At 38.8% G+C, this 25636-nt stretch overlaps 1 protein-coding gene across 2 annotated transcripts in view; it reads right to left on the reverse strand.

Moving 5' to 3' along the window:
• The window catches only part of TAFA2 (TAFA chemokine like family member 2), a 557381-nt gene that overhangs the window by 151219 nt on the left and 380526 nt on the right, over positions 1-25636 (reverse strand). For both annotated transcript variants that reach the window (XM_059082216.2, XM_067009669.1), the window contains one exon: positions 20394-20500. In XM_059082216.2, the coding sequence (XP_058938199.1) occupies positions 20394-20499 (106 nt within the window). In that variant the 5' untranslated portion in view covers position 20500. The remainder of the gene's footprint in view (positions 1-20393; positions 20501-25636) is intronic.

Below are 25636 nucleotides of genomic sequence, written 5' to 3' on the forward strand. Positions count from 1 at the left end.
GAATTAGTAAGTAAATGACTTCCTATTATATAGACATCCAGTACTTAGGGATACACAAATGGAACTCACAGTATGAAAAAGTAAAGACTAGAGAAGATATCAAACATATTTACCAGTGGCCTGATAACTTGTATTATTATAAAAATTATAGAACAATACAGTTTGGTGACTTGATAAGAAAGTTGTTCACAGGATCAAGACTAGAAGCCTGGTGTGAGTGCAAAAAATTAAGTACTTCAGCAGGCCATCATCTTTTTATTATGACACTGTGGAAAAAAATACAAATAAAACAAATTATAAGATATATAAAAGAACTTTTTTCCTCAAATATTTTGTCATATGAACTCATAAATGTGTAGATTATTGTAGGTTATACCAACTCCTCCAAGTCCTTAAGGTCTGTTATATTGATATGCTATTATGAATTTTTATAAAAATGATTAATGAGATAAAGAATAGTATGATGAAAAAGGTATCATAGTAAAGAAAATTGATTAACTCTGGGTCATGTACTTGCAACAAGGGTAATATCATCCCCCAAGGGGGTAAAAATTGTTTCATGGGAACCATGAAAAAAATCATGGAAAAATCTTACTTTGTCTGTAAATCACAGATATACATACAGCACATAAACAGATACACAGTAAACAACTATTAGCAAGTTCTACTCTGAGTTAAAAAAATTTGAGACTTCTTTGACTTCCTTTAATTGTTGCTAGGTGATGAGGATCAGTCATAGGAATACATTTTTTAAATTTCCCAAAATATGTTATGGAATGCTTGTTGATAACTGCTCAGTGTCCAGTATATATGCCTGGAAATGACTAAACATTTTTCAATTAACGAATTGTTCACAGTCAAAAGAGAACAAATGCTTCATGATTTTCATCTCTCTTTTGTTTTTTTTTGTGGTACGCGGGCCTCTCACTGCTGTGGCCTCTCGCTCTGCGGAGCACAGGCTCCGGACGCGCAGGCTCAGCGGCCACGGCTCACGGGCCCAGCCGCTCCGCGGCATGTGGGATCTTCCCGGAGCAGGGCACGAACCCGTGTCCCCTGCTTTGGCAGGCGGGCTCTCAGCCACTGCGCCACCAGGGAAGCCCTCATCTCTTTTTTTTTAAAGCACACAACTATGCAATAATGATATAATTTCATTCACTGAGTATTAAACCCACCAACACCAGAAAACTATACTCTCTCTTCTGAAATAGTAAGTAGCAGACCTGTTTTATTACCCCCAAAAAATATTATTAAATGCATGAAAAGAAGCTACAGTAAAAGAATATTCCTTTCATAGCCCAAATAAATAATGAATATGAAAGCATACTAGAAATAATATGTAGGATTACTTCATTTGTTTTAACTTTAAATGCTCAGAATTTCCCCAATTCTATATCTCCAAGGACATTCTAAACTGAAAACAAAATCCAATATCTTAAAATAGAGGAAATATAGAGAAAAATATTTCTTAAATGTAATTTTTTAAACTGTTTTTTAAAAGTCAATAATTAATCTTGGAACACTAGACCCACCACTATTAAAATAGGAAGAAAACACTAAGCATACCTGCTATCACCATTAATTTCTCAAACCCTTTTATAGATTCTGTTCAATGTTTTGAAATATGAAATCTTTAAAAGAAGAGACCGTATCATAATTTCATTTATGCTAGATACTGTTAGGAACAGGTGATGTCTGAATACTTGAATCCATCTTCATAGTGCTTACAGATAAGTGGAAAAGTAAGCATAAAAAATAATTATATAAATAATTCATTCAGTACAATTGTGATGAGAGATGTAAAGGAAGCAAGGTGCTATGAGATCATATCACAGAGAAACTAACCTAGAAGGATAAGAAAAGCTTTATGGGGGAGATACTAGACATCAATGATGGCCTGCAGTTAGCTAGACAAATAAAGAAACAAAAATGTGAAAAGCACACAGAGGGAAATGTGGCATAAAAGGGCACAGGACCTTCAAGAAACTGCAAAAGAGAATATGTCTGGATCACATTGAGTAACAGCGAAAGTATCTGAAGAACAGAACAAGAGACAAATCACACAGGGATTTGTCATGTATAAGTTTTTAACTTTATCTTAAGGGTTCTAGGTAGAAGAGTAAAACTATCAAATATTTATTTTTAGAAATTCACTTCACTTGCTGTGGGGAGAACTGACTGGAGTCAGGAAATTTTGGATGAGGAGGGAATTGCAACAGTTCAGAGAAGACAGAGACCACAGTATTCTAATACAAGCAATGCAACAGCATCATTTAAAAATATATTACAAGAACTAAAAATAAAATTTATAGAGCTCCTGCTTTGTACATTCATAATATTCATATTATGGGTATTCATAATTCAAGAAAGATGGAAGTTGATCAAAGTAAAGATGAAGAATGAGCTACAACAACAGGATGTGGAGGAAATTTTGAAACTGGGAAAGAGACACGTGGAAATAAAAGAGAGCCCAAGAAGAGAAGGAAGAGGATAAGAAAACTAAAAGAAAATAGCAAAATTGGAAACATTATTAGTGTTCTGATTTAAGATGGTGGGTTGAAAAAAATGCATTTCAGTAGGAGACAACAGAAACAAAATTATAGAACTGACTTATGGGACTCAAGAAAGAGAACCTCTAGGCTGGCAATAGAGAATCATCAAAAGAAAATTAGAAGCATTGGTGAAAGCTGTCTGAGAAGCAATTAAATCTCTAGTTACTCTCTTTCATTCCATGTCACTGGGCAGCCGTCTTACCTGCCAACCTGGCAAAAGCTTGAAGATTTATTGTGGTGGCAGAGTCGGATGGGGAAACAGAGGTGGTCTCTGGACCAGGGACCACAAGACACAGCAGAGGTTGTAGGCAATATACTGAATGAACTACAGAATGTTGACACGGGCATACCTCCACACCTCAGCTGTTTTCACCTCAACTCTTGACAACCTCAGACAAGAGATTAAAGGATTCCTCTCGAAGGAATCTGGATGATCCAAAAGATAAAATTTAAACATACTAACGCCGGGAGTTCTCCAGTAAAAGCCCTGCCACATCATCTTACATTGAATCTCAAATTCTACAAGCCCCACTAACAGGCTGAGAGCTTTCAGGACAGACAGTTTGGGATTATCAGCTATCTGAGGAAAGCTTCTAGCATGAAAAAATAGAAAATAAAATAAAGTAGGGACAAACTCTAGGAAGAAAAAGAAACTTTGCAAGAAGAAATACTTATAAATGGGGTGGGGGGTGGCAGGAGAACACTCAGAAAACAAAAGTAGAGAGCACACAGAAATTAAAACAGTAAAAGACAAAATCTTGCACAAATTTGTACAATAAAGGTGATGAAATCTCCCAACCCCCCTCCTCCAAACAAATAGAGCAAAAGAACAGAGAGACAATAGAAAAGTATTACACAACAAGTTCGGGAGGTCAAACAGCCAAACAATAGGAGATCCAAAATTGACAGAGGAGGAAAAAAATAAAATGGGACAAAAAGATAAGATCATTAGTTAAATAAAAATGAAAGTAAGGTTTTCTTTGAAAACTTTAAGCTTGAAAAGAGTCACTCAATAATTAAGAGACAAAACCTAGATATATACTGGCAATATTTTTTTTTTAATTTAAGGTTAAAGAAACTACGTTAAAAGGATTCAGATACTCCACTCCCACCATCATCCTACCACAACAAAAAAAAAAAAAAAAAGAAAAGAAAAATTACCTAGAGCTAGTAAAAGGACAAGCCTGGATGAAAACACAGGCTGTCTGGAGTTCTGAAGCTGTGCTCATGCACACCATATGCTAACGCGTTGATTAGGCAAAATGTAAACTACTGGTAACAACACAAAGTGTTAATCCTTTATAAAGAGCTCTCATAAAAACAAAGAAAAATAGGGTCACCTAATAAAAACAATGGATAAAATACATGAAAAGGTAATTAATTAAAATATTAATGGTCAATAAACAATAAAAATTTTATCATCTTTAATAATTTAAAACTGCAAATTAAAACAGGATGAAATTGACAAAGATTTGATAGAATGATAAATCTCAAGGACTCCAAATTCATCTGACCAAGTGTTGACAAAGGTGTGTAAATTCCCTGCTGCTGGGAATATGAATAGGAATGTTTGCAACTTGACAATATATATCAAAATACATACCTTTTAACATGCATAATATTAATAAACATCCTATCAATATATTACATCATTTTAATTTTGTTAGTGCTTCTTTTATACTTTCCAAATATTCTAAAATGAATACAAATTATTTTATAGTTAAAAATATCATTTTCAAAACATAATAATATTTTAAAATTTAAGTCATTTGAACTAGTAATTCCATCACTGCAAACCTAGCCTAATAAGCAGATATGGGGAAAAGCAACTGCAAATATAAATGTTCACTGCAGCATTATTTTTACTAGAGGAAAAATAAACAGCTCTAATATCCAATTATATAGTATGTTTAAATAATTTTCACAGGAAAGATGAAGAAATGCTCAAAATATAATAAGAAAGGAGAAAAATCTATGGATACAGTATATTCCTAATATTATATGAATAATATTTGAGAGTTAATAGTGACATGTGCATAGGCTTACAGGTGTTTTAAAGTTTCTACTTTATATTTTTATATATTTTCAAATTTTTTCTAACAACAGTGTAGGATACTTTATGTTCTGAAAAGCTATAAACATGATTTTAGAACAACATTAAATTTGAAAAGCATGAAAATTTACAATGAATGTGACCAAGCTTTAAAAGTTATCTAAGATTTTCAAACATATCAATGACAAATATTAAATTGGCAAAGGAATCAATGAATAATTCAAATAATGGAAAATGAAAATAATTCAAAAATTAACTATCCATTCATTAACTCAAAAATATAAATTAAAATATGAATAAGAGACTATGTCAGGACCTTCTAAATTAACAATGATATTTATTTGTAGCCAATATTTTCAGACTGGTGAGAAGGGAAGTTTTATATACCTCTGTGAGGGAATCAAAAGTAATTTAACAACGTGTTCCTGTGGCAGATACTTGTCATTTTCTTTCAGCATTTATCTTTCTATATTCCTCTGTATGTTGAAATGGGCTGGAAGCTTAAATACTAAATTCCTCAGGCTTTCTTGCCATCTGGCTTCTGGTTAGATTCTGCCCATGGAAGTGTAGCAACCACAAAGATGTTTGCTTAGTTCTCCCTCAAAAGAACCCACTGCGAAGAACATAGTTGACTGATGGCCTCCAGTAACCCCACCTGTGGAGTTACACAGGCCACACTTTGTCTGGGCTGCTACAAGTCAGTGACTGAGCATGGCAGGAATACAACAGCCTGGCCTTTTTGCCCATTATGGGAGTCTTTGCAATGGGCAGCCTTTGCTCCAGGATCCCAAATTGGCCTGGCCAAGACTTTTTCAAAACTGTGCTGAAGTTTGGGGGTCTTCCTACTCAAGCTTCCTTCCTTCCTTCTCTTCTTTCACAGGTGTCAACCCTTCCTCCTGGTTTGAAGCCTCATCCCATCTACTCCTCCTCCCTCCCTCTTTATATTTCAAAAGTGTTTCCCCCAATAAGCTTCTTGCATATTGAATTCTGTCCTAGAGTCTGCTTCTTAGAGGAAGGCACTCATAAGAAAGAGAGAGGCCACCTTCTCCCCCCACCCCCACCACTGCTTCTGGCTTCAGAAATGCTAAGGGAGATCACATGAATGCCTGTGGACTTCAGCAGCTTTAGCAGAGAGCATAGCAGCACTAGCAGCATTCAGCCTCCTGGGCTCTTGCAATATCATGCGGGAATTGGTTCCAGGCTTCGTGCTCAGTGGCAGTGGAAGTGATTCCCAAAGCAGCAGCAGCGCTTCAGCAACTTCAACAGCAAATACTACAATCAGGAGGTCTGGGTAATTCTGCTTTTCTTTTTGCTCTCCCACCTCTAGGGGCAGTAATAGCTTTCTGCAGTTAACCAATGTCTGGGTAGTAGTATCACCATTCCCTGTTACCTTCTCCAGCTCTTTCAACACTGTTGTAAGCAGTTCTTTATTTTAAACCACTTAGTGTGATTTTCTTTTTCCTGAGTGAATGTTGAATGATACAAACTAATAACCTAATAATTTCATTTTCTTTGACCTCAAAAGTTCTCATCTGTGTTAACTATGTAAACAAATTTTAAAATGAACAAAATGTATTAATAAATTCAATTAATTGATAACTAATTAATATTAAATGTAAACAAAAATTCTCACACAAATGTTCTTAGATTAGTATTAACAAACAAAAAAGTCTCAAAGAAATCTAACAACAAAGAATTTTCTTAAGTAATTTAGGGCACATTATTACAATGTTTTTCATGCCCCAATTAAAATATGTTTTTATGGATAGTTTTAGATATATAAGTAAATACATATCATTTATTGCTAATTATACTAAGTGGGGGAAAAAAAAGTAATGTTGAATATGTACTTATCATATGGTCCATAGAGTTTTATTCTTAAAAATATACCTGGGGGAAATTCTGTACCTGTGAACCAAAGTACATGTACAAATAATGTCCACAGCAGCATTGGCAATAACAGCCAACAACTGGAAAAACCCAAATGCCCATCAACAGTAAAAGATAAATGCATCACATTCTATTCACACAATGGACTCCTATGTCACAACATGGATGAATCTCAAGAAAAAATGTTGAGGGAAGAAGAAAATCACACTAAAAAAAAAAAAAAAAGCCTAAAATAGGATCCCAATTTTACAAAATTAAAAACCAGACAGTGCTTCCCTGGTGGTGCAGTGGCTGAGAGTCCACCTGTCGATGCAGGGGACACGGGTTCGTGCCCCGCGGGGTCCGGGAAGCTCCCACGTGCCGCGGAGCGGCTGGGCCCGTGAGCCATGGCTGCTGAGCCTGCGCGTCCGGAGCCTGTGCTCCGCAACGGGAGAGGCCACAACAGTGAGAGGCCCGCGTACCACAAAAAAAATAAACAAAAACAAAAACAAAAAAACAGACAAAATAATACTCTATTGTTTAGGCATAAGAAGTCAGGAAAGGGGTACCTCTGTGGGAGGAGTGGCTGTAATTAGGGGAGAGGCATAAGGAGGTTTGGGGGCCTAATATTTTATTTATTGTCCTGGTTGGTATTTGCACAGTCACGTGCCTTAGGATTGTTATTTTGAGTGTACATATGGGTTTTATGCACTATTCTGTATACATGAGATAACAAAATAAAAAAGAGAAAACAGCAACTTTATCTGCGTCATTTAAAGCAGAATCACCAGCTCAGAGCAGCATAGTATCTCACCTAGTCCATATCAATAAATGTATAATTAAATAAATGAATGAACATGATGCTCTCAAATATGTTTAATGCATTCATAAATTAAACCAGATGAAAATATGCCCACATGGCATCTAATAATTTCTATGTGCGAGAATTCTGGGTAATTTGATATACTTTGATATTTTTTTTTCTTACCAAAGTTTCTCAATGAACATGTATTACTCTGAATATTCAATAAAATGAAAAGTAAAATGTATTGTTAAAAGTCCAAAGTAGAGTCAGTTTATGTTATGGCCATTTTTCTTTCTCTTAGGACATTAATCCAATTGTTCTCATAAACAAGGTCCTTGAAACACTATGCATTATAATCAGGGTTCTTAAACTTTGGTGTACATCATAGTCAACTACAAACCAGCCCAAGAGAACCTAGTAATATCCTAGCGAAATTGGTTCAAACAATTTTAACTATAAGAAAACCAACATTCTGAATATGGCCCCAAAGGATCTGCCCCACCACCTCCCCTAATTGTGCCTACCATCCTCCTTGCTTTTTGTCCTTCAGACACAGTGATCTTGTTTTTGCTCCAAAGTATTCTATTCCTTCATGTTTCAGCATGTTTGCACAGGCTACTGATCCTATCTGGATGCCCAGCTCCCACTCCCCATTCAGATCTCAGCTCAAATGTCTCTTCCCTAGAAAAGACCTCCCAGATTTCCCTCTACTCATTTTACAGTTTATATACTCTTATCCTGAAATCTTATCTCTAAACACTTTAATAATTTATAGTTAAATATTTATTTGTCTGATTATCAGATTAATGTTTTTCATGCCTACTTTTCTGTAAGTTCCATAGGGCATGGACCATGCCTGTGTTAGTCACTTATTAACCTCCAGAACTTGACCTAAAGCCCAACACTTGACAGATACTCAATAAGTATTTTGTATATTTCAAAGTGAGAAAAGGAGGTAACAAAATTGTATTCTGTTTTTGAAAGGGTAACAGTGGTTATTTTGGAAGGTAGGATTATGAGTGATTTTTATTTCTCCCTCCTTTGCTTATCTATATTTTTTAAAATGTCAGTAGTAAATATTTATTGTTTTAGAATTAAAACAAATTTTGTTTTAATGAAAAATATATATATATATATTTTGTTTTCTGGGTTTTTGATTAGAGAAATGAATAAACTATCAAATGAACCAACAAACAAACGAAGAGCTACCAAAACATTAAATGGCTGCTCTCTCATCTAGGCTTTGGGCTGAAAATCACCTTTATTTTAAATTTGTTTTTCTTTCAAAATGTTTCTTTCAATCAAAAGTTGCAATTCAGATTAGTAAACACCTAGTATAATAATGGGAATAACACTCAATATTAGCTAATCAAATGAACATTTAAAAAATTTGTGTGTGTTATGTATAACTCTCATCTGTTTATAATCTCTTTCACACTAAATACAGATCCTTTTCCAACCCAAATATTCAATGATGACTCATTCTCTTTATATTTAGTTTGGATGTGATGGGTAAAGGAAGAAAAGGCAAGAAAACATATTGGCCTTCTAAGATTAATGACTATGTTTTTCTGTTGGGAACTTCAAGTCCTAAACTGAAATATTTCCTCTCTAATCCCCACTATCTGAAGCTGTATCTAATGTAATTGCTTCCAAGCCGGAAATACTGCTTATACTTTCTGATTGGCTGTCACAATGCTCTGAGTTAACCACTACCCACCCCCGCCCCCACCTCCGGCTCCCAAAATGCCCAGCTGAAGACAGTTGTGAGAATTCAGAGCAGAATCTCTGTGGAGGTTTGTCTGTGTGTGAGGGACTTTTAATTCCCAAAGCTCAGAAGATTTTATTAAGCAGGTGACAACATTCTCTGATTTTTACATATCTCATTTTTCAAATACAAATGCTGTAGATTTCTACAGTGTTTCTATATCATGTTCAAGAAACAGAGTTAGACAATTCTCCAGTTGGTTGCTCTTGGAAACACAGTGCTATTGCACTGGTATTTGGAAGAGCTACTTATTCTGTTGTTTCATCCCCTATACTTACCTGTTCTGTAATGACCCAGTCTCTTACCACTCTCTTTCTTACATACTCTGCTCTATACACAGCAGCCTTGCTACTCCTCATGTCTCCAGGCATGCTCCTACTTGAAAGCATTCATACTTATTTACTGCTCTGCCTGCAACATCCTTCCCCCAGATACTTTCATGGCTGGCTCCATTGGAAAATTTAGGTCTTACCCAAAGGCCTTATTTAAAACTACAGTCCCTCTTGAACACTTCTTATACCTGTTTCTTTCTTTATTTTTTCCATAGCATTTATACTATAAAACTGTTTTACTTTTCCTTTTTATTATCTATCTTCCCACCTCTAGGACAAAAACTCCATAAAGAAAACTTTTGCCTCTTGTATGTACTGTTATATTCTCAGTCCTTATTGTGGGTACTCGAAAATTATTGAGTGAAACAAATTTTCCATCAGAATTATCCAATCTAAAATACTCCCGTGAAAACTACCAATAGACTCTATGAATCTAGAAGTCTTGTTTCCCAGAAAGGGAATGCTTTTACCAGGGGAAACGGTAAGAGTCCTGCTAAACATATAGCTCCAATTGCTGCCTAGTCAGCCGCATAGACGAGCAAGAAAAAAAGGACTTAAATACTGATCAGTTTAATGACCCCAGTGATCACTGCTGTGGGTAGCTGCTATGAACCAGGGCAGGGGAGAATATGTTAGGCTCTCAGATGATCCACTGAGGTATTTCTTGGCATCCCAATGCCCAGTTACAACTATAAATTTATAAGGAATGTAAAATGGCTAGGGAAGTAGGCAGATAATGAGTATCAATAAAGGCCTTGTTACCAATTGCATTAGTAGCAGCCCCACTATTCTTCCTCAAGTAGGTTTTCTTGGAAATTTTAACCAAGCAGAATCTTTGATAAGCTTTGCCTAGACAGAGTAAATTTAAAGTAAGAAGCAAGCAGAGCTGAGGGGTATGAGAAGTTGATGGCAGTGATGTGTAGCTGTTGGTTCACTACCAAGATCCTTTCTATCAGCAGTGCACCTCTTCTCCACTTGCTATGAATGGTAGGGGATTACAATTCACAGCCCCTCCCTTGTTCAGAAATCCACCCTCTGCTAAAGAGAAGCTACTTTCCCAGGAAGGCTATTCCCTACCATGGGTAATAGATCAATGGCCAATGAAAAATGGACACAAGTGTAGAAGAGGCTATTTATCTCACCTCAAGGAGCTCCACTCTGTGGAGCAATTTATGTTTCTGATCCTCCCCAAAGGACCTGACCACGCTGTTCTCCAGCTGAGACTCTATTTGTGCTCATCTTTTTTCTCCAAGTCTATCCTGCCGCCCTTGTTCTCTGTCTCCTGAGAGCACTCTTTCTATAAATCACATAAACAAGCATTTCTGACTTGGCTCTGCTTTTAGAGAAACCTAAGACACATGGTGTATGCAAATCATCTCTGGAAGAATGCACTCTAAATATAGACCTTAAAAACTCTGCAAATATGATTCCAGTGAACATTAGCTCACAAAATTTAAACATCACAAAACCCTAAAATAAATAAAGTACTGTGAGTGAGAGTCATCAGGAAGAAATCACAAAAATTTCATAAAATAGAAGCACTGAATTTTATATATACATGAGATTTGATATAAAATGTATTAAAAGAAATATAAACTAAATAAATAAAGAACAAAATATATCAAAAGCCAAGACAATTTGTATGAAAAAAAGAATTTTTAGTAGCATGTAATAGATGAAATTAAAACTCAATATATGCATTAAAGAGCAGATTAGACCCAAGAGAACATAGAAATAGTGTGGTAGAAAAAAAAAACAGATCTGAATAAATATCCCAGAAAATAGCACAGGAAGACTTGAAGGTGTAAAATAAAATAGAGGTTGAAATATATGGAGAATAGAGAGGGAAAGCTGACATATACCTAACCAGAGTTCTAGTTCAGTAGAGACAATGGTATAGAAGCAATATTTCAAGACATAATGCCTGAAATTCTTTCAAAGTTTATGAAAGACATCAATCCACAGATTCAGGAAGTCAACTAAATCCCAAATAATATAAATAAAAAATTCACTGCTAGATATTTATCATGTTACACAGAACGAAACTTCCTAGATTTGAATCCTGCTCTCAATGGTTACTAACTAAGCAACTTGGGCCAAATTATTTAACCTTTCTTTGCCACAGTTTCTGATCTATAAAATAGGTTGAATAATAGTACCTACCTTATAGATTGTCATAGGATTAAATGAGTTATTATCTACAAAGCCCTTAGAATAGAGCGGTTGGATTTTTAATATTCAACTGTATTACTTTTATCTCGAATGCTCACAAAAAGTGCTCTCAATCAGACACAGATTTCTTATTAATTATCTCACGATAAAAAATAGAAATAAGTGAATAGGCCTTCCTTGCTCTAAGCCTTACACATGATGAAAGCCATGTGGACTGTGGGAGATAGAGACTCTACTCTTACAGGGCAGACATAAACTCTCACACCCTCTGGCACCCAGGGCAGAAGTGGTAATTTGAAAGAAGCCTGGGTCAGATCCATCTGCTGATCTTGGAGAGTCTCTCAGAGAGGCAGGAGGCAACTGGAGCTCACCCTGGGAACATAGACACTGGTGGCAGCCAATTTGGGGGAATCCTGTTCTACCATGTGGACACAGGTGCTGGCAAGTGCAAGTTTGGAATCCTCCTTCTAGCTTATTAGCACCAGGACCCAGTCCCACCCACTAGCCTATCAGCACCAGTACTGGGATGCCTCAGGCCAAGCAACTAGCCAGGCAGAGAGACAGTCCCACCCACCAGCAGGAAGGCTGCCTTAAAACCCCACAACTACCCCAGGACATGGCCCTGTCTACCAGACTGACCAGGACCCTGCCTCAAACATCAGTGTGCAGGCACTAGCCCTGGGACCCCCAGAGCCCTGCAACCAGAGACCCCAGGACCCAGCTCTGTCTACCAGTGGGCCGATACCATCCCCCAGAACCACCGCAGCCCGCAGAACACCCACAGGCCAAACACAAGCTCAAAATACCTTGGGACCCTCGGCCGGCTGCCCCAGGATTCGATTTCATCCACCAGTGGGACAGCAAAAGCTTTGGGACACCCTGGACCACATAGTCAGCTGAGTCAGGAACAGGCCCTGTCCACTAACAGGCTAAAAGCAGCTCCAGGACCCCCAGGTCCCTGCAGCCAGAGATCCCAGGACACAGCTCAGCCCACCAGTGAGCTGGCACTAGCTCCAGGAGACACTGGGCTCTGGCCCCACTCACCAGCAGGATGATAACCAGCCCTAGGAACCCCCAGACCCTGGCCACACCCACCAGCAGGACGACACCAGCTTGAGGTACCTTGGACTTCTCAACAACCTGCCCTTGGATCCAGTCCCACTTACGAGTGGGCCAACATCAGCTCTTGGTCACCCTGGAACCTGTAGCCAGCCATGTGAGGAACAAGCTCTACCTACCGCAGGCCAACATTAGATCCAGGAACCCTGGCCTGCAACCCCAGGACCCAGCTCTACCCATCAGTGAGTCAACACTAGCTCCAGAACCCCAAAGGCTTCCATAGCTAGCCTCCATACAGGGCATAGCCTGGCAACCAACCAGACCCTGGGCCAGCCACATCTACCAGACTGCCCACAATTGTCAGCCCATGACAACAGAAGGACCCAACAGTCTAAATAGGGGGCACCACTGGAGCATGTAGCTCTGGTGATCAGAGAGGAGTGTGCTGTTGGGACGCAGAGGACATATCCTATAAAGGCTACTTCTCCAAGGTTGGGACAAACAATTAAACTACAAGATACATAGATATTAAAAGTGGTAAATGAGGTGGCAGAGGAATATGTTCCAAATGGAGGAACATGTTCCAAACAAAGGAACAAGATACAACTCCAGAAGAAGAACTAAATGGAGATAGGCAATTTATCTGATAAAGAGTTCAAAGAAATTATTATTAAGATGATCAAAGAACTCAGGAGAAGAATGGATGAATAGAATGAGAAGTTAGAAGTTTTCAAGAAAGATTTAGAAAATATAAAGAAGAATCAAACAGAGATGAAGAATATAATAAGTGAAATAAAAAATAAGTTAGAAGGAATCAACAGTAGATTATATGATACAGAGGGCTGGATCAGTGAACTGGAAGGCACAGTAGTGAAAATCACTGAAGCTGAACAGAAAAGAAAGAAAAAAAGAAATGATGACATTAAGAGACCTCTTGGACAACACCAACCATACTAACATTCACATTATAGGGGTCCTAGAAGGAGAAGAGAGAGAAAAAGGAACAGAGAACATATTTGAAGACATAATACCTGAAAACTTCACTAACCTGGGAAAAGAAACAGAAATCCAGGTCCAGGAAGCACCAAGTCCCAAAGAGGATCAACCCAAAGAGGAACAAAACAAGACACACTGTCATTTAAATGGAAAAAAATTAAGGAGAGAATAGGTGCATTGGCCAAGATGGTGGAGTAGAAAGACCCTGAGCTCATCTCCTATCATGAGCACACCAAAATTACAACTATCTGCAGAACAACAATCTATGAAAAAGACGAGAACCTACAGGAAAAGATTTTTCACAACTAAAAACCTAAAGAAGGAACCACAATGGGACAGGTAGGATAGGAAAGGTGGGCTCACTATATAATCAAGTCCCATACCCCTGGGTGGGCGAACTGCAGCCCTGGGGTCCTGCACTGAGAAGACAAGCCCCCCCAACCCCCAGAGCACTTGGCTTTGAAGGCCAGTGGGGCTTAATTTGGAGAGTGCCAGGACTGAGGGAAACAGAGACTTTACCCTTAAAGGCCCCCACAAAATCCCATATGCATTGGTACCCAGGGCAAAAGCAGTAATTTGACAGGAGCCTGGGCTAGATCTAACTGCTGGTCTTGGAGAGTCGCATGGAGAGGCGGGGGGTGGCTGTAGCTCATTCTGGGGACATAGATGCAGTCAGTAGCCATATTAGGGAGCTTCTATCACATGGACACTGCTGCTGGCAGCTGGCATCTTGGGATCCTCCCTCTGGCTCAACAGTGCCAAGACCTGGTCCCACCCAACAGCCTATAGGCACCAGTTCTAGGAAGCCTCAGGCCAAACAACTAACTGGGTGGGGACACATCTCCACCCATCAGCAGACAGGCTGCCTAATGACTTCCTGAGACCACAGCCACCTCTAGACACAGACTTACCCACCAGAGGGCCAAGACACAGCTCCACCCACCAGTAGGCAGACACCACCCCTGCCAACCAGGAAGCCTGCAACAGCCTCTAGACCAGCCTAACCCACTAGGGGGCAGACACCAGATGCAAGAAAATCACAGTCCCTCAGCCTGAAGACCTAGTCCACGGCAGGCTTGACCCTACCCTGGGACAAGAAGGGCCTGGGATCTGGGCCTTGGGTCCTGGCCCTGCAACTAGCAGGCCAACACAAGCTTCAGGACACCATGGACCACATACCCAACTGTGTCAGGAACCAGACCCCTGCCACCAATGATCTGATACCAGCTCTGGGATCCCTGGGCCCTGCAGCCAGACTCCAGGACCCAACTCTGCCTGCCAGTAGGGGGAGCAACAGCCCCAGAGTCTTCTGGACCCTGACTCCTACCACCAGTGAGCCAGCATTAGCCCCAGGACCCCTTAGGGTTCTTCAGTCAGCTGCCTCATGACCAGGCCCCACTAATCAGCAGCTAGCAACATCCACACAAGGCAGGGTCTGGTAATCAACGGGGCTAGGGGCCAACAAAGCCCACCAGTCAGCCTACATAGTCAGCCTGCCGCAATAGAAGGACCTAGGCAGCCCAGCCCTCTTAGGGGGAGTTCTGAGAGCATATTGCTTGGGGAGTGTGCTGCTGGGCATTTTTTTTTTTTTTTTACAGAACTAGAATGAATAATTCTAAAATTTGTAGGGAAAAACAAAAGGCCTGGAATAACCAAAGCAAACTTGAGTAAGAACAGAACTGGAGGTGTCACATTAGGATGGTACTGGCATGAAAATAGAAATACATCAGTGGAACAGAATCAAGAGCCCAGAAATAAAACCATGCACTTATGGTCAATTAATCTATGACAAAGGAGGCAAGTATATACAATAGGAAAAAAAAAAAACCAGTCTCTTCAGTAAGTGGTGGGAAAACTGGACAGCTACAAGTTAAAGAATGGAATTAGAACATTTTCTCAAACCATATACAAAAATAAGCTCAAAATGGATTAAAGACTTAAATGTAAGACCTGAAATCATAAAACTCCTGGAAGAAAACATAGGCAGAACACTCTTTGACATAAATCGTAGCAATATATTTTCGGATCTGTCTCTTAAAGTAATGGAAACAAAAGCAAAAATAAACAAATGGGACCTAATTAAACTTAAAAGCTTTTGCACAGCAAAGGAAGCCATCAACAAAACAAAAGACAACCTACTAAATGGGTGAAAATATTTGCAAATATGACGGATAAGGGATTAATATACCATATACATAAACAACTCAAAATCAAGAAAACATACAACTTGATTTTAAAAATAGGCATAGGGCTTCCCTGGTGGCGCAGTAGTTGAGAGTCCACCTGCCGAAGCAGGGGATACGGGTTCGTGCCCCAGTCTGGAAGATCCCACATGTCGTGGAGCGGCTAGGCCCGTGAGCCATGGCCACTGAGCCTGCGTGTCCGGAGCCTGTGCTCCGCAACGGGAGAGGCCACAGCAGTGAGAGGCCTGCATACCACACACACACACACAAAAAGGCATAACCAAATAGGCAATTTTCCAAAGGAGACACACAGATGGCCAAGAGGCACATGAAAAGTTGCTCAACATCGCTAATAATTGGGGATAAGCAAATCGAAACCACAATGAGATATCACCTCACACACCTGTTAAAATGGCTATCATAAAAAGGATCACAAATAATAAATGTTGGCAAGGATGTGAAGAAAAGGCAACTCTTGTACACTATTGGTGAGAATGTAAATTGGTGCAGCCACTATGGAAAACAGGATGAAGTTGCCTCAAAAAACAAAAAAAATAGACCTACCATATGATTCAACAACTCCATTCCTGGGTATATATCCAATATATCTGGAGAAAACTATAATTTGAAATGATACACGCACCCCAGTGTCCATGGCAGCACTATTTAAAATAGATAAGACATGGAAGCAACCTAAATATCCATCAACAAATGAAGAGATAAAGAAGATGTGGCACATATATACAATGGAATACTACTCAGCCATAAAAAATAATAAAATAATGCCATTTGCAGCAACATAGATGGACCTAGAGATTATCACACTAAGTGAAGTAAGTCAGACAGAAAAAGAGAAATATCATATGATATTGCTTATATGTGGAATCAAAAAAAAAGGTACAAATGAAATTGTTTACAAAACAGAAATAGATTCACAGACATAGAAAACAAGCTTCACAGACATAGAAAACAAGCTTATGGTTACGACGTGGGAAAGAGGTGGGAGAGGGATAAATTAGGAGGTTGGGATTAACATATACACACTACTATATATAAAACAGATAATCAACAACCACCTACTGTATAGCACAGGGATCTATACTCAATCCTTGTGATAACCTATAAGGGAAAAGAATCTGTATACACACACACACACACACACATATATGTGTATAACTGAATCACTGTGCTGTTCACTTGAAACTAACACAACAATGTAAATCAACTATACTTCAATTTTAAAAAAATCCACATGCAAACTCTAATTCAAAGTTTTCATATGCTCAGTGCTCAAAGGAGTCTTATTTACAATAGCCAAGCTATGGAAGCAACCTAAATGTCCATCAAAAGATGAATGGATAAAGAAGATGCAGTACACACACACACACACACACACACACACACACACACACACACACACACAGAGGAATACTACTCAGCCATAAAAAAGAATGAAATTTTGCCATTTGCAACAACATAGATGGACCTGGAGGGTATTGTGCTTAGTGAAATAAGTCAGACAAAGACAAATACTGTATGTTATTAAAATAAACAAATGAATATAACAAAACAGAAACAGTCTCACAGATATAGAGAACAAACTAGTGATTAACAGTGGGGAGAGGAAAGGAGGGAGGGGAAGCATAGGGATAGAGGACCAAGAGGTACAAACTATTATGTATAAAATAAGCTACAAGGGGATATTGTACAGCACAGGGAATATAGCCAATATTTTATAAAATCTTTAAATGGAATATAATCTATACAAACTTTGAATTACTATGTTGTATACCTGAAATTAATATAATATTGTAAATCTACTATACAGCAGTAAAAAGTAATAACTTGAACAACTTTCTTAGTACTACCACTTTGGAAAAAAGCATTTCACATAATCTGGTAAGACTGAAGGTATGCAATGCCCTGTGACCCAGAATTTTGCTCCTTGGAATGTGCTCTTGAGAAACCCTTGCACATGTGCACCAGGAAAGAAGAATATTCATAGAAGCATAGTTCATAATGACAAGAAAATAGAACACCAACTGTTCATGTACAAGAGAATAAATACATAAATTGTGGTGACTTCATACAACAAAATATGGGGCAACGGTAAAAAAAAAAATAGTATTAACTATAGTTACTCACCATCAAGTATAATGAATGTCACAAATATATTGTTGGGCAAAGTAGCAAATTACAGGAAAACACAGTATAATACTATTATGTAAATTCAATAACAACAGAATTAAGCAGCATGCCATTTGGATATGTATAAATACATGGTGAAATTATAAATAAAAGCAAGGAAATTATAATCACAAAATTTAGAATAGTGATTATCTTGGGTAAGGAGGCAAAGGAATGAAATTAGAGTGGCAGACACAATCAGGTTCAAGAAAATTAGAAATGTTACATGTCTTAACTGGGGGGGGGGGTCAGCATACTGTGTTCACTTTATGAATATGTCCTAAAACATATATGTACATTACACTTATTAAATGAAAACAGTTTAAACAAAGGGGGCATTTTGCATGGAAAATGTAAAGGGAAGAAAGAAGGGAAAAGGGGAAGGAGGGAAAGAGGGAGAGGCAGAGATATCTTTCCTAAATTCTTCCTCCAAAATATTCTTGGTAGGGTGGAAATGGATCAGCAAAACAACACAAAAATTTATCTTCTATAATGTTTTCGAACTTTGAGTTTGGCACTTTGAGTGAGTTTTCTGAGTCAAGGTATAATCTCTTATGTTCAAGAAATATATTTTTTGGCAAAAAGTAAGAAAAGATCTTAGTTTTGGAGTTAGCATAGAACATAACACAACTTAAAAATTCTTAAAAACAGCTTTAAAAATTGTATGCAATATTCACTGTGGAGCAGTCCTCATGACTGATTCTCTTAGAGACACCATCACTTTGCTTTGGAGATGAGAAAGCATCCTTATCATGAACCCTTGCTTTGCTGGGATGACACCCACAATTACTATGAATCTCCCCCAAAGCTCTCAATTCTACTTTTTTTTTTCTTTTTTTTTTTCGGTACGTGGGTCTCTCACTGTTGTGGCCTCTCCCGTCGCGGAGCACAGGCTCCGGATGCGCAGGCTCAGCGGCCACGGCTCACGGGCCTAGCCACTCCGCAGCATGTGGGATCTTCCCAGACCAGGGCACGAACCCGTGTCCCCTGCTTCGGCAAGTGGCTTCTCAACCACTGTGCCACCAGGGAAGCCCTCAATTCTACATTTATAGGCTGGGAAGGTGCACTGGGGTGACCATGTATGGATGATGTGTCTTCTCCTGTTAAGCCCAGGCTGGCTCCAGCGGTTTGCCCCTCTTTAAAAGTTAAGTATTTAAGGCTGCTTTGTCCTTCAGTTTGGTTCACTGTAGCCAATTTGGAGGCACGTGAATAACATCTTTCACAACGACTTTTTAATTTTATACCAGTAACACTTATTAAGAGAATTTAAAGTTTTATCTGTGGATCCAAGTGCTGTACTAAAGAAAAGAAGAAATGCACACACACACACACACACACACACACACACACACACACACACACACACACACACACACACAGTGGGGCAAAAACAGGATTGTGAAATATGAAGGACCTCTTTATAAAATTCATATTTTGAAAGATGACTCTTTTGTTTTAAACACAAGGGGAAAAGATTTTGTCTTATAAGCATCCCTCCCTCACACCACATCTTTCCATTCCCTGGTGTACTTGTTCCGTGTAATGCTAATTAAATGCACATGTGTAACTATTTTAAGTGTTACAAAATTCAAGGCAGTCTTAACTTTCTCTTCAATCAAAAATAAAATAAGAGAGTAAGTTGCTAGTCAGTGGACTTTACAGAGGAAAGAGAACAGAATTGTAAAATCATATTTCACAGAAAAATCTAAATTGACTTTTCAGGTTATGAATACTTGATTATGGTAGGGACAGTCCAGAAATAGACTAAAATAAAATTAAATGGAATTTTAATTCATTTGTAAAAAGTATTCACTATACTGAGTCTTATGCTCAGAAAAGAGAACAGAAAGGGCATAATTTTGAGCTGTCAAGCTTAACACATATATATAAAACAAATATCATCACCCTGTTCTATGGCAGAATTGAGCCTGCTCAATATCATACTGGAGTAGAATCAAAAGAGTGGCCAAAGATGTACTCTGGCATGAAGAAATATGATCTACAAAAAGCACAGAAAGGAAATTTACATGTATATGTATTATTAAGATACATATCATTAAAGATGGTTTCATTATAGGATGATTGCAATTTGAAATTCATCTTTATTATGTGTCAACTCAACATTTTAACATTATTATCTTAAAAATGGAAATGTTAAGAAGAAAACAGAGTCACGATTCCATACTCTTTGAACATTATTTGCAGAAGTGTCAGTAATCCTGGAAACATTTAAATAATCATTCATTACCTATCAAAGCCATATTAAGAATAACTCTCTCTGCATTTTTACTTAAAGAGAATTGCCATGGGCGGACCCATATTTAGTAAAATTAACTGACCAGTAAAAGCAGAACACAATAGTATGTGTTAAAGGGAGTCCCCTTCCTCAGACAGCTAAGGAAGAAAACTGAACAGCTTACCTTTATGATGGTTTGCACTGGATACAACTTTCCCCCACAAGGTTATAATAAATATTATTATTAGCAGTTTTCCTTTTGTTGCTTTCTGTAAATATCTCTTACTCATCCTGCAAATAAAAAAAATAAAAATCCTAATTATGTGAAACCATTGCTTTTCCATTATAACTGTGCTATATTTAAAGCTTCACATGACACCTTAACATCCAAATTTGCATATCTTATATTAAAATGCTATTCACTGTATATAAACTATGAACAGAAAAAAAAGTAAAGTTTTCCAAATAAAGTATCTTGATACAATGCAAGAGGTAAGAGAGGCCCTACCTCAGTCAATCTTATTTCACTTAACAACAGCCTAAATCAACTGGGAAACATTACCATTTTTCTTTCCATATAAATATAGATTCAACTTATTCAAAAAATCCAAGGCACAGTTGTTTGAATAATCTTTAAATAAGTGACTTATTATACTTTAAGAAAAACAAACAAAACAAAACTTTCTTCAAGCCCAGGTCAAATGGTCAGGGTAAACAGTTTAGATAAAATGTGTGTGATGAATTCCTGCATAGAGTAAAGTCACTTCAAATCTATTATTCCTAATGTGTTTTTAAAAAGTCACCTTACCGTACAACATTACTACTGGAGATACACAGATGTTTTAATATTACTGGAATCTACCATGCTGTACTTCATGAGAAGTAGAAGAAAAATGGAAAAGCAAAATGAAAAATATCAGGTTAACATTTTCAAGTTGAGACAACAAAACTCAGGAAAGCAAAGCAAAGTTATAATAAAATAATAGCTACCCATAATAAAAATTTAGCAACTACTTTCTGTAGCACCTAATACAACATTATTTCACTTGTTTTTCAGGACGAATTGGGGATGTTGTTATGTCTAACCCCATTTGTAGATGAAGAAATTTAGAAATTTGCTGAGGTCATGTTTAATGATAGAGTAAAAAGTCAAACCTCAAATAGTCTAAATCTAAAATCTTTATATTAACTACTATATTCCTAAGGGGTAAGTGAAATAAATAAGATGTAATCCATCTGCATTTATTTATGAGGCAGATAAAATATACATTCATCACCCTGTGCCTTCTCAGGTTCGGATCCTATTTTGAACTCTAATCTTGTTTGACCTACATTCTTGCCTTCACTCTACTGCAAGTTTGTGAGGTCACTTCCGAACCTAGCTTGACTCCTCTTCCTCTTGAGTTCTCTAAGTTATCTGTTTCCTTACACCTTCACTTCCAAAATATTCTGTCTCCAAAAGTATGACTCAGTGGTGGCAATGATGGCTGTATAATTTTAAAGAGAAATCATTCACACCGATAAGTGGATGAAAAAATAAATTGATATATTACTTATATTTAATATGGGTATACATGAACACTTCTTGGCCTGGGGAAGTTGTGCACACTGATTCAGATGTTGAGGAGACAGCACAGTATGACTAAGAACACAGACTCACCCCCAAGTCAGACTGTTTGGATTTGAGTCCAGACCCTCCTGGTTTTTAATTGTGTCATGTTATGTGAGTTTCTGGATCTCCTGCCTCAGTTTCTTCTCTAATATGGGATATGTATGTGAAAAGCCTGGCCCAGTGGCTGCCATGTATAAGGGCTTGAAAACTATGAGATTGGAAAGTGTTCAGTCAATTGGATGTTTTGTTCCTTGAGTGCATGAGAGGCATGTGGAGGGAGATGACCGGAGGGAATTTCAGTGGCCCCAATAGCTGCAAGTCCTCCACGGACCTTGGTCTTGTGACATGTCTAGATAATGTACAAAGGAATAGGTGTCTGACCTTTCAGATTAGATTGCTTGGTTTAAAATCTGGCTTCCTGCCTACTTTCTATATGACTTTGGATAAATTATTTAACTAAGAGTTTTTAAATTGTATTTAAAATGAGAAAGGGAGACCTTCAAGATGGTGGAGGAATAAGATATGGTGATCACCTTCCTCCCCACAAATACATCAGAAATACATCTACATGTGGAACAACTCCTACAGAACACCTACTGAATGCTGGCAGAAGACCTCAGACTTCCCAAAAGGAAAGAAACTCCCCACGTACCTGGGTAGGGCAAAAGAAAAAAGAAAAAAGAGACAAAGAATAGGGATGGGACCTGCCCCCCTGGGAGGGAGGTGTGAAGAAGGAAAAGTTTCCACACACTAGGAAGCCCCTTCGCGGGTGGAGACTGCTGGTGGTGGAGGGCGGAAGCTTCAGAGTCACGGAGGAGAGTGCAGCAACAGGGGTGCAGAGGGCAAAGCAGAGAGATTCCCACAAGAGGATAGGTGCCGACCAGCACTCACCAGCCTGACAGGCTTGTCTGCTCACCTGCTGCGACGGGTGGGGGCTGAGAGCTGAGGCTCCAGCTTCGGAGGTCAGATCCCAGGGAGAGGACTGGGGTTGGCTGCATGAACACGGCCTGAAGGGGGCTAGTATGCTACAGCTAGCAAGTAGGGAGTCTGGGACAAAATCTGGAACTGCCTAAGAGGTAAGAGACCATTGTTTTGGGGTGTGCAGGCAGAGGGGATTCAGAGCACTGCCTAAACGAGCTCCAGAGATGGACATGAGCTGCTCCTATCAGTGCAGACACCAGAGACGGTCATGAAACGCTAAGGCTGTGCTGGAGCCACCAAGAAGCCTGTGTGCAAGCACAGGTCACTATCCACACCTCCCCTCCAGGGAGCCTGTGCAGCCCGCCACTGCCAGGGTCCCGTGATCCAGGGACAACTTCCCCAGGAGAACACACAGGGTGCCTAAGGCTGTTGCAACATCATGCTGGCCTCTGCCGCCGCAGGCTCGCCCCGCATTCCCTACCCCTCCCTCCCCCCGGCCTGAGTAAGCCAGAGCCCCTGAAGCAGCTGCTACTTTAACCCCATCCTGTCTGAGCGAAGAACAGATGCCCTAAGGCAACCTACATGCAGAGGAAGGGCCAAATCTAAAGTTGAACCACAGAACCCATGAGAACAAAGAAGAGAAAGGGAAACCTCTCCCAGCAGCCACAAGGAGCAAGAGAATATATCTGCACAATCAACGTGATGTACCCTGCATCTCTGGAATACCTGAATAGACAATGAATCATCCCAAAATTGAGGTGGTGACCTTTGTGTGATTTTGTCTGTAGAGCTTTGCTTTTACCATTTGTCCTAGGGTTCTATCAGTTTTTTTTTTTGTTTTGGGGGGTTATTTTAGTATAGTTTTTTAGCTCTTCATATCATTGGTGGATTTGTTTTCTGGTTTGGTTGCTCTCTTCTTTCTTTCTTTTTTATTACATTTAATTTTTAATAATTTTTATTTTAATAACTATTTTCTTTCCTTCCTTCCTTCCTTCCTTCCTTCCTTCCTTCCTTCCTTCCTTCCTTCCTTCTTTCTTTCTTTCTTTCTTTCTTTCTTTCTTTCTTTCTTTCTTTCTTTCTTTCTTTCTTTCTTTCTTTCTTTCTTTCTTTCTTTTCTTTCTTTCTTTCTTTCTTTCTTTCTTTCCTTTTTCTTCTGAGCCGTGTGGCTGACAGGGTCCTGGTGAGCCCAGATGCATGTCAGGCATGTGCTTCTGATGTGGGAGAGCTGAGTTCAGGACATTGGTCCACCAGGGCCCTCTCAGCTCCACATAATATCAAACAGCTAAAGCTCTACCAGAGATTTCCATCTCAATGCTAAGACCCAGCTCCACTCAAAACCAGCAGCCACAGTGCTGGACACCCTACACCAAACAACTACCAAGGCAGGACCACAATCCTACATATTAGCAGAGATGCTGCCTAAAATCCTAATAAGGTCACAGACACCACAAAACACACCACTGGACATGGTCCTGTCCATCAGAAAGACAAGATCCAGCCTCATCCACCAGAACACAGGCACTAGTTCCCTCCACCAGGAAGCCTACACAACCCACTGAACAAACTTTACCCAGTGTGGGCAGACACCAAAAACAACAGGAAATATGAACCTGCAGCCCGTGAAAAGGAGACCCCAAACACAGTAACTCAGGCAAAATGACAAGACAGAAAAACACAGCAGATGAAGGAGCAAAGAAAAAATCCACCAGACCAAACAAATGAAGAGGAAATAGGCAGCCTACCAGAAAAAAAATTCAGAGTAATGATAGTAAACATGATACAAAATCTTGGAAATAGAATGGAGAAAATAAAAGAAATGTTTAACAAGGACCCAGAAGAACTAAGGACAAAAAAAAAAAAATGATGAACAACACAATGAATGAAATTTAAAATTCCCTGGAAAGAATCAATAGCGGAATAACAGAGGCAGAAGAATGGATTAGTGACCTGGAAGATAGAGTAGTGGAAATAACTACCTCAGACCAGAATAAAGGAAAAAGAATGAAAAGAGTTGAGGACAGTCTCAGAGACCTCTGGGATAACATTAAAGGCACCAACATTTTTAGGGGTCCCAGAAGGAGAAGAGAGAGAGAGAAGGAGCAGAGAAAATATTTGAAGAGATTATAGTTGAAAATTTCCTTAATACGGGAAAAGAAATAGTCAATCAAGTCTAGGAAGCTCAAAGAATCCCATAGAGGATAACTCTAAGGAGAAACATGTCAAGACACTTATTAATCAAACTGTCAAAAATTAAGTACAAGGAAAAAATATTAAAAGCAGCAAGGGAAAAGCAACAAATAACATACAAGGGAGTCTCCTTAAGGTTAACAGCTGATCTTTCAGCAGAAATTCTGCAAGCCAGAAGGGAGTGGCAGGACATATTTAAAGTGGTGAAAGGGAAAAAACTACAACCAAGATCACTCTACCCAGCAAGGATCTCGTTCAGATTCGACAAGGAAATCAAAACCCTTACAAAACAAGCAAAAGCTTAGAGAATTCAGCACCACCAAACAGCTTTACAACAAATGCTAAAGGAACTTCTCTAGGCAGGAAATATAAGAGTAGGAAAAGACCTACAATACCAAACCCCAAACAATTGAGAAAATGGTAATAGGAACATACATATTGATAACTACCTTAAATGTAAATGATTAAATGCTCCAACAAAAAGACATAGACTGGCTGGATGGACACAGAAACAGGACCTGTATCTATGCTGTCTACAAGAGACCCACTTCAGACCTAGGGACACATACACACTGAAAGTGAGGGGATGGAAAAAGGTATTGCATACAAATGGAAATCAGAAGAAAGCTGGAGTAGCAATTCTCTTTTCAGACAAAATAGACTTTAAAATAAAGACTATTACAAGAGACAAAGAAGGACACTACACA

Source organism: Kogia breviceps, chromosome 12, assembly GCF_026419965.1.
Source record: "Kogia breviceps isolate mKogBre1 chromosome 12, mKogBre1 haplotype 1, whole genome shotgun sequence".
NCBI lineage: Eukaryota > Metazoa > Chordata > Mammalia > Artiodactyla > Physeteridae > Kogia > Kogia breviceps.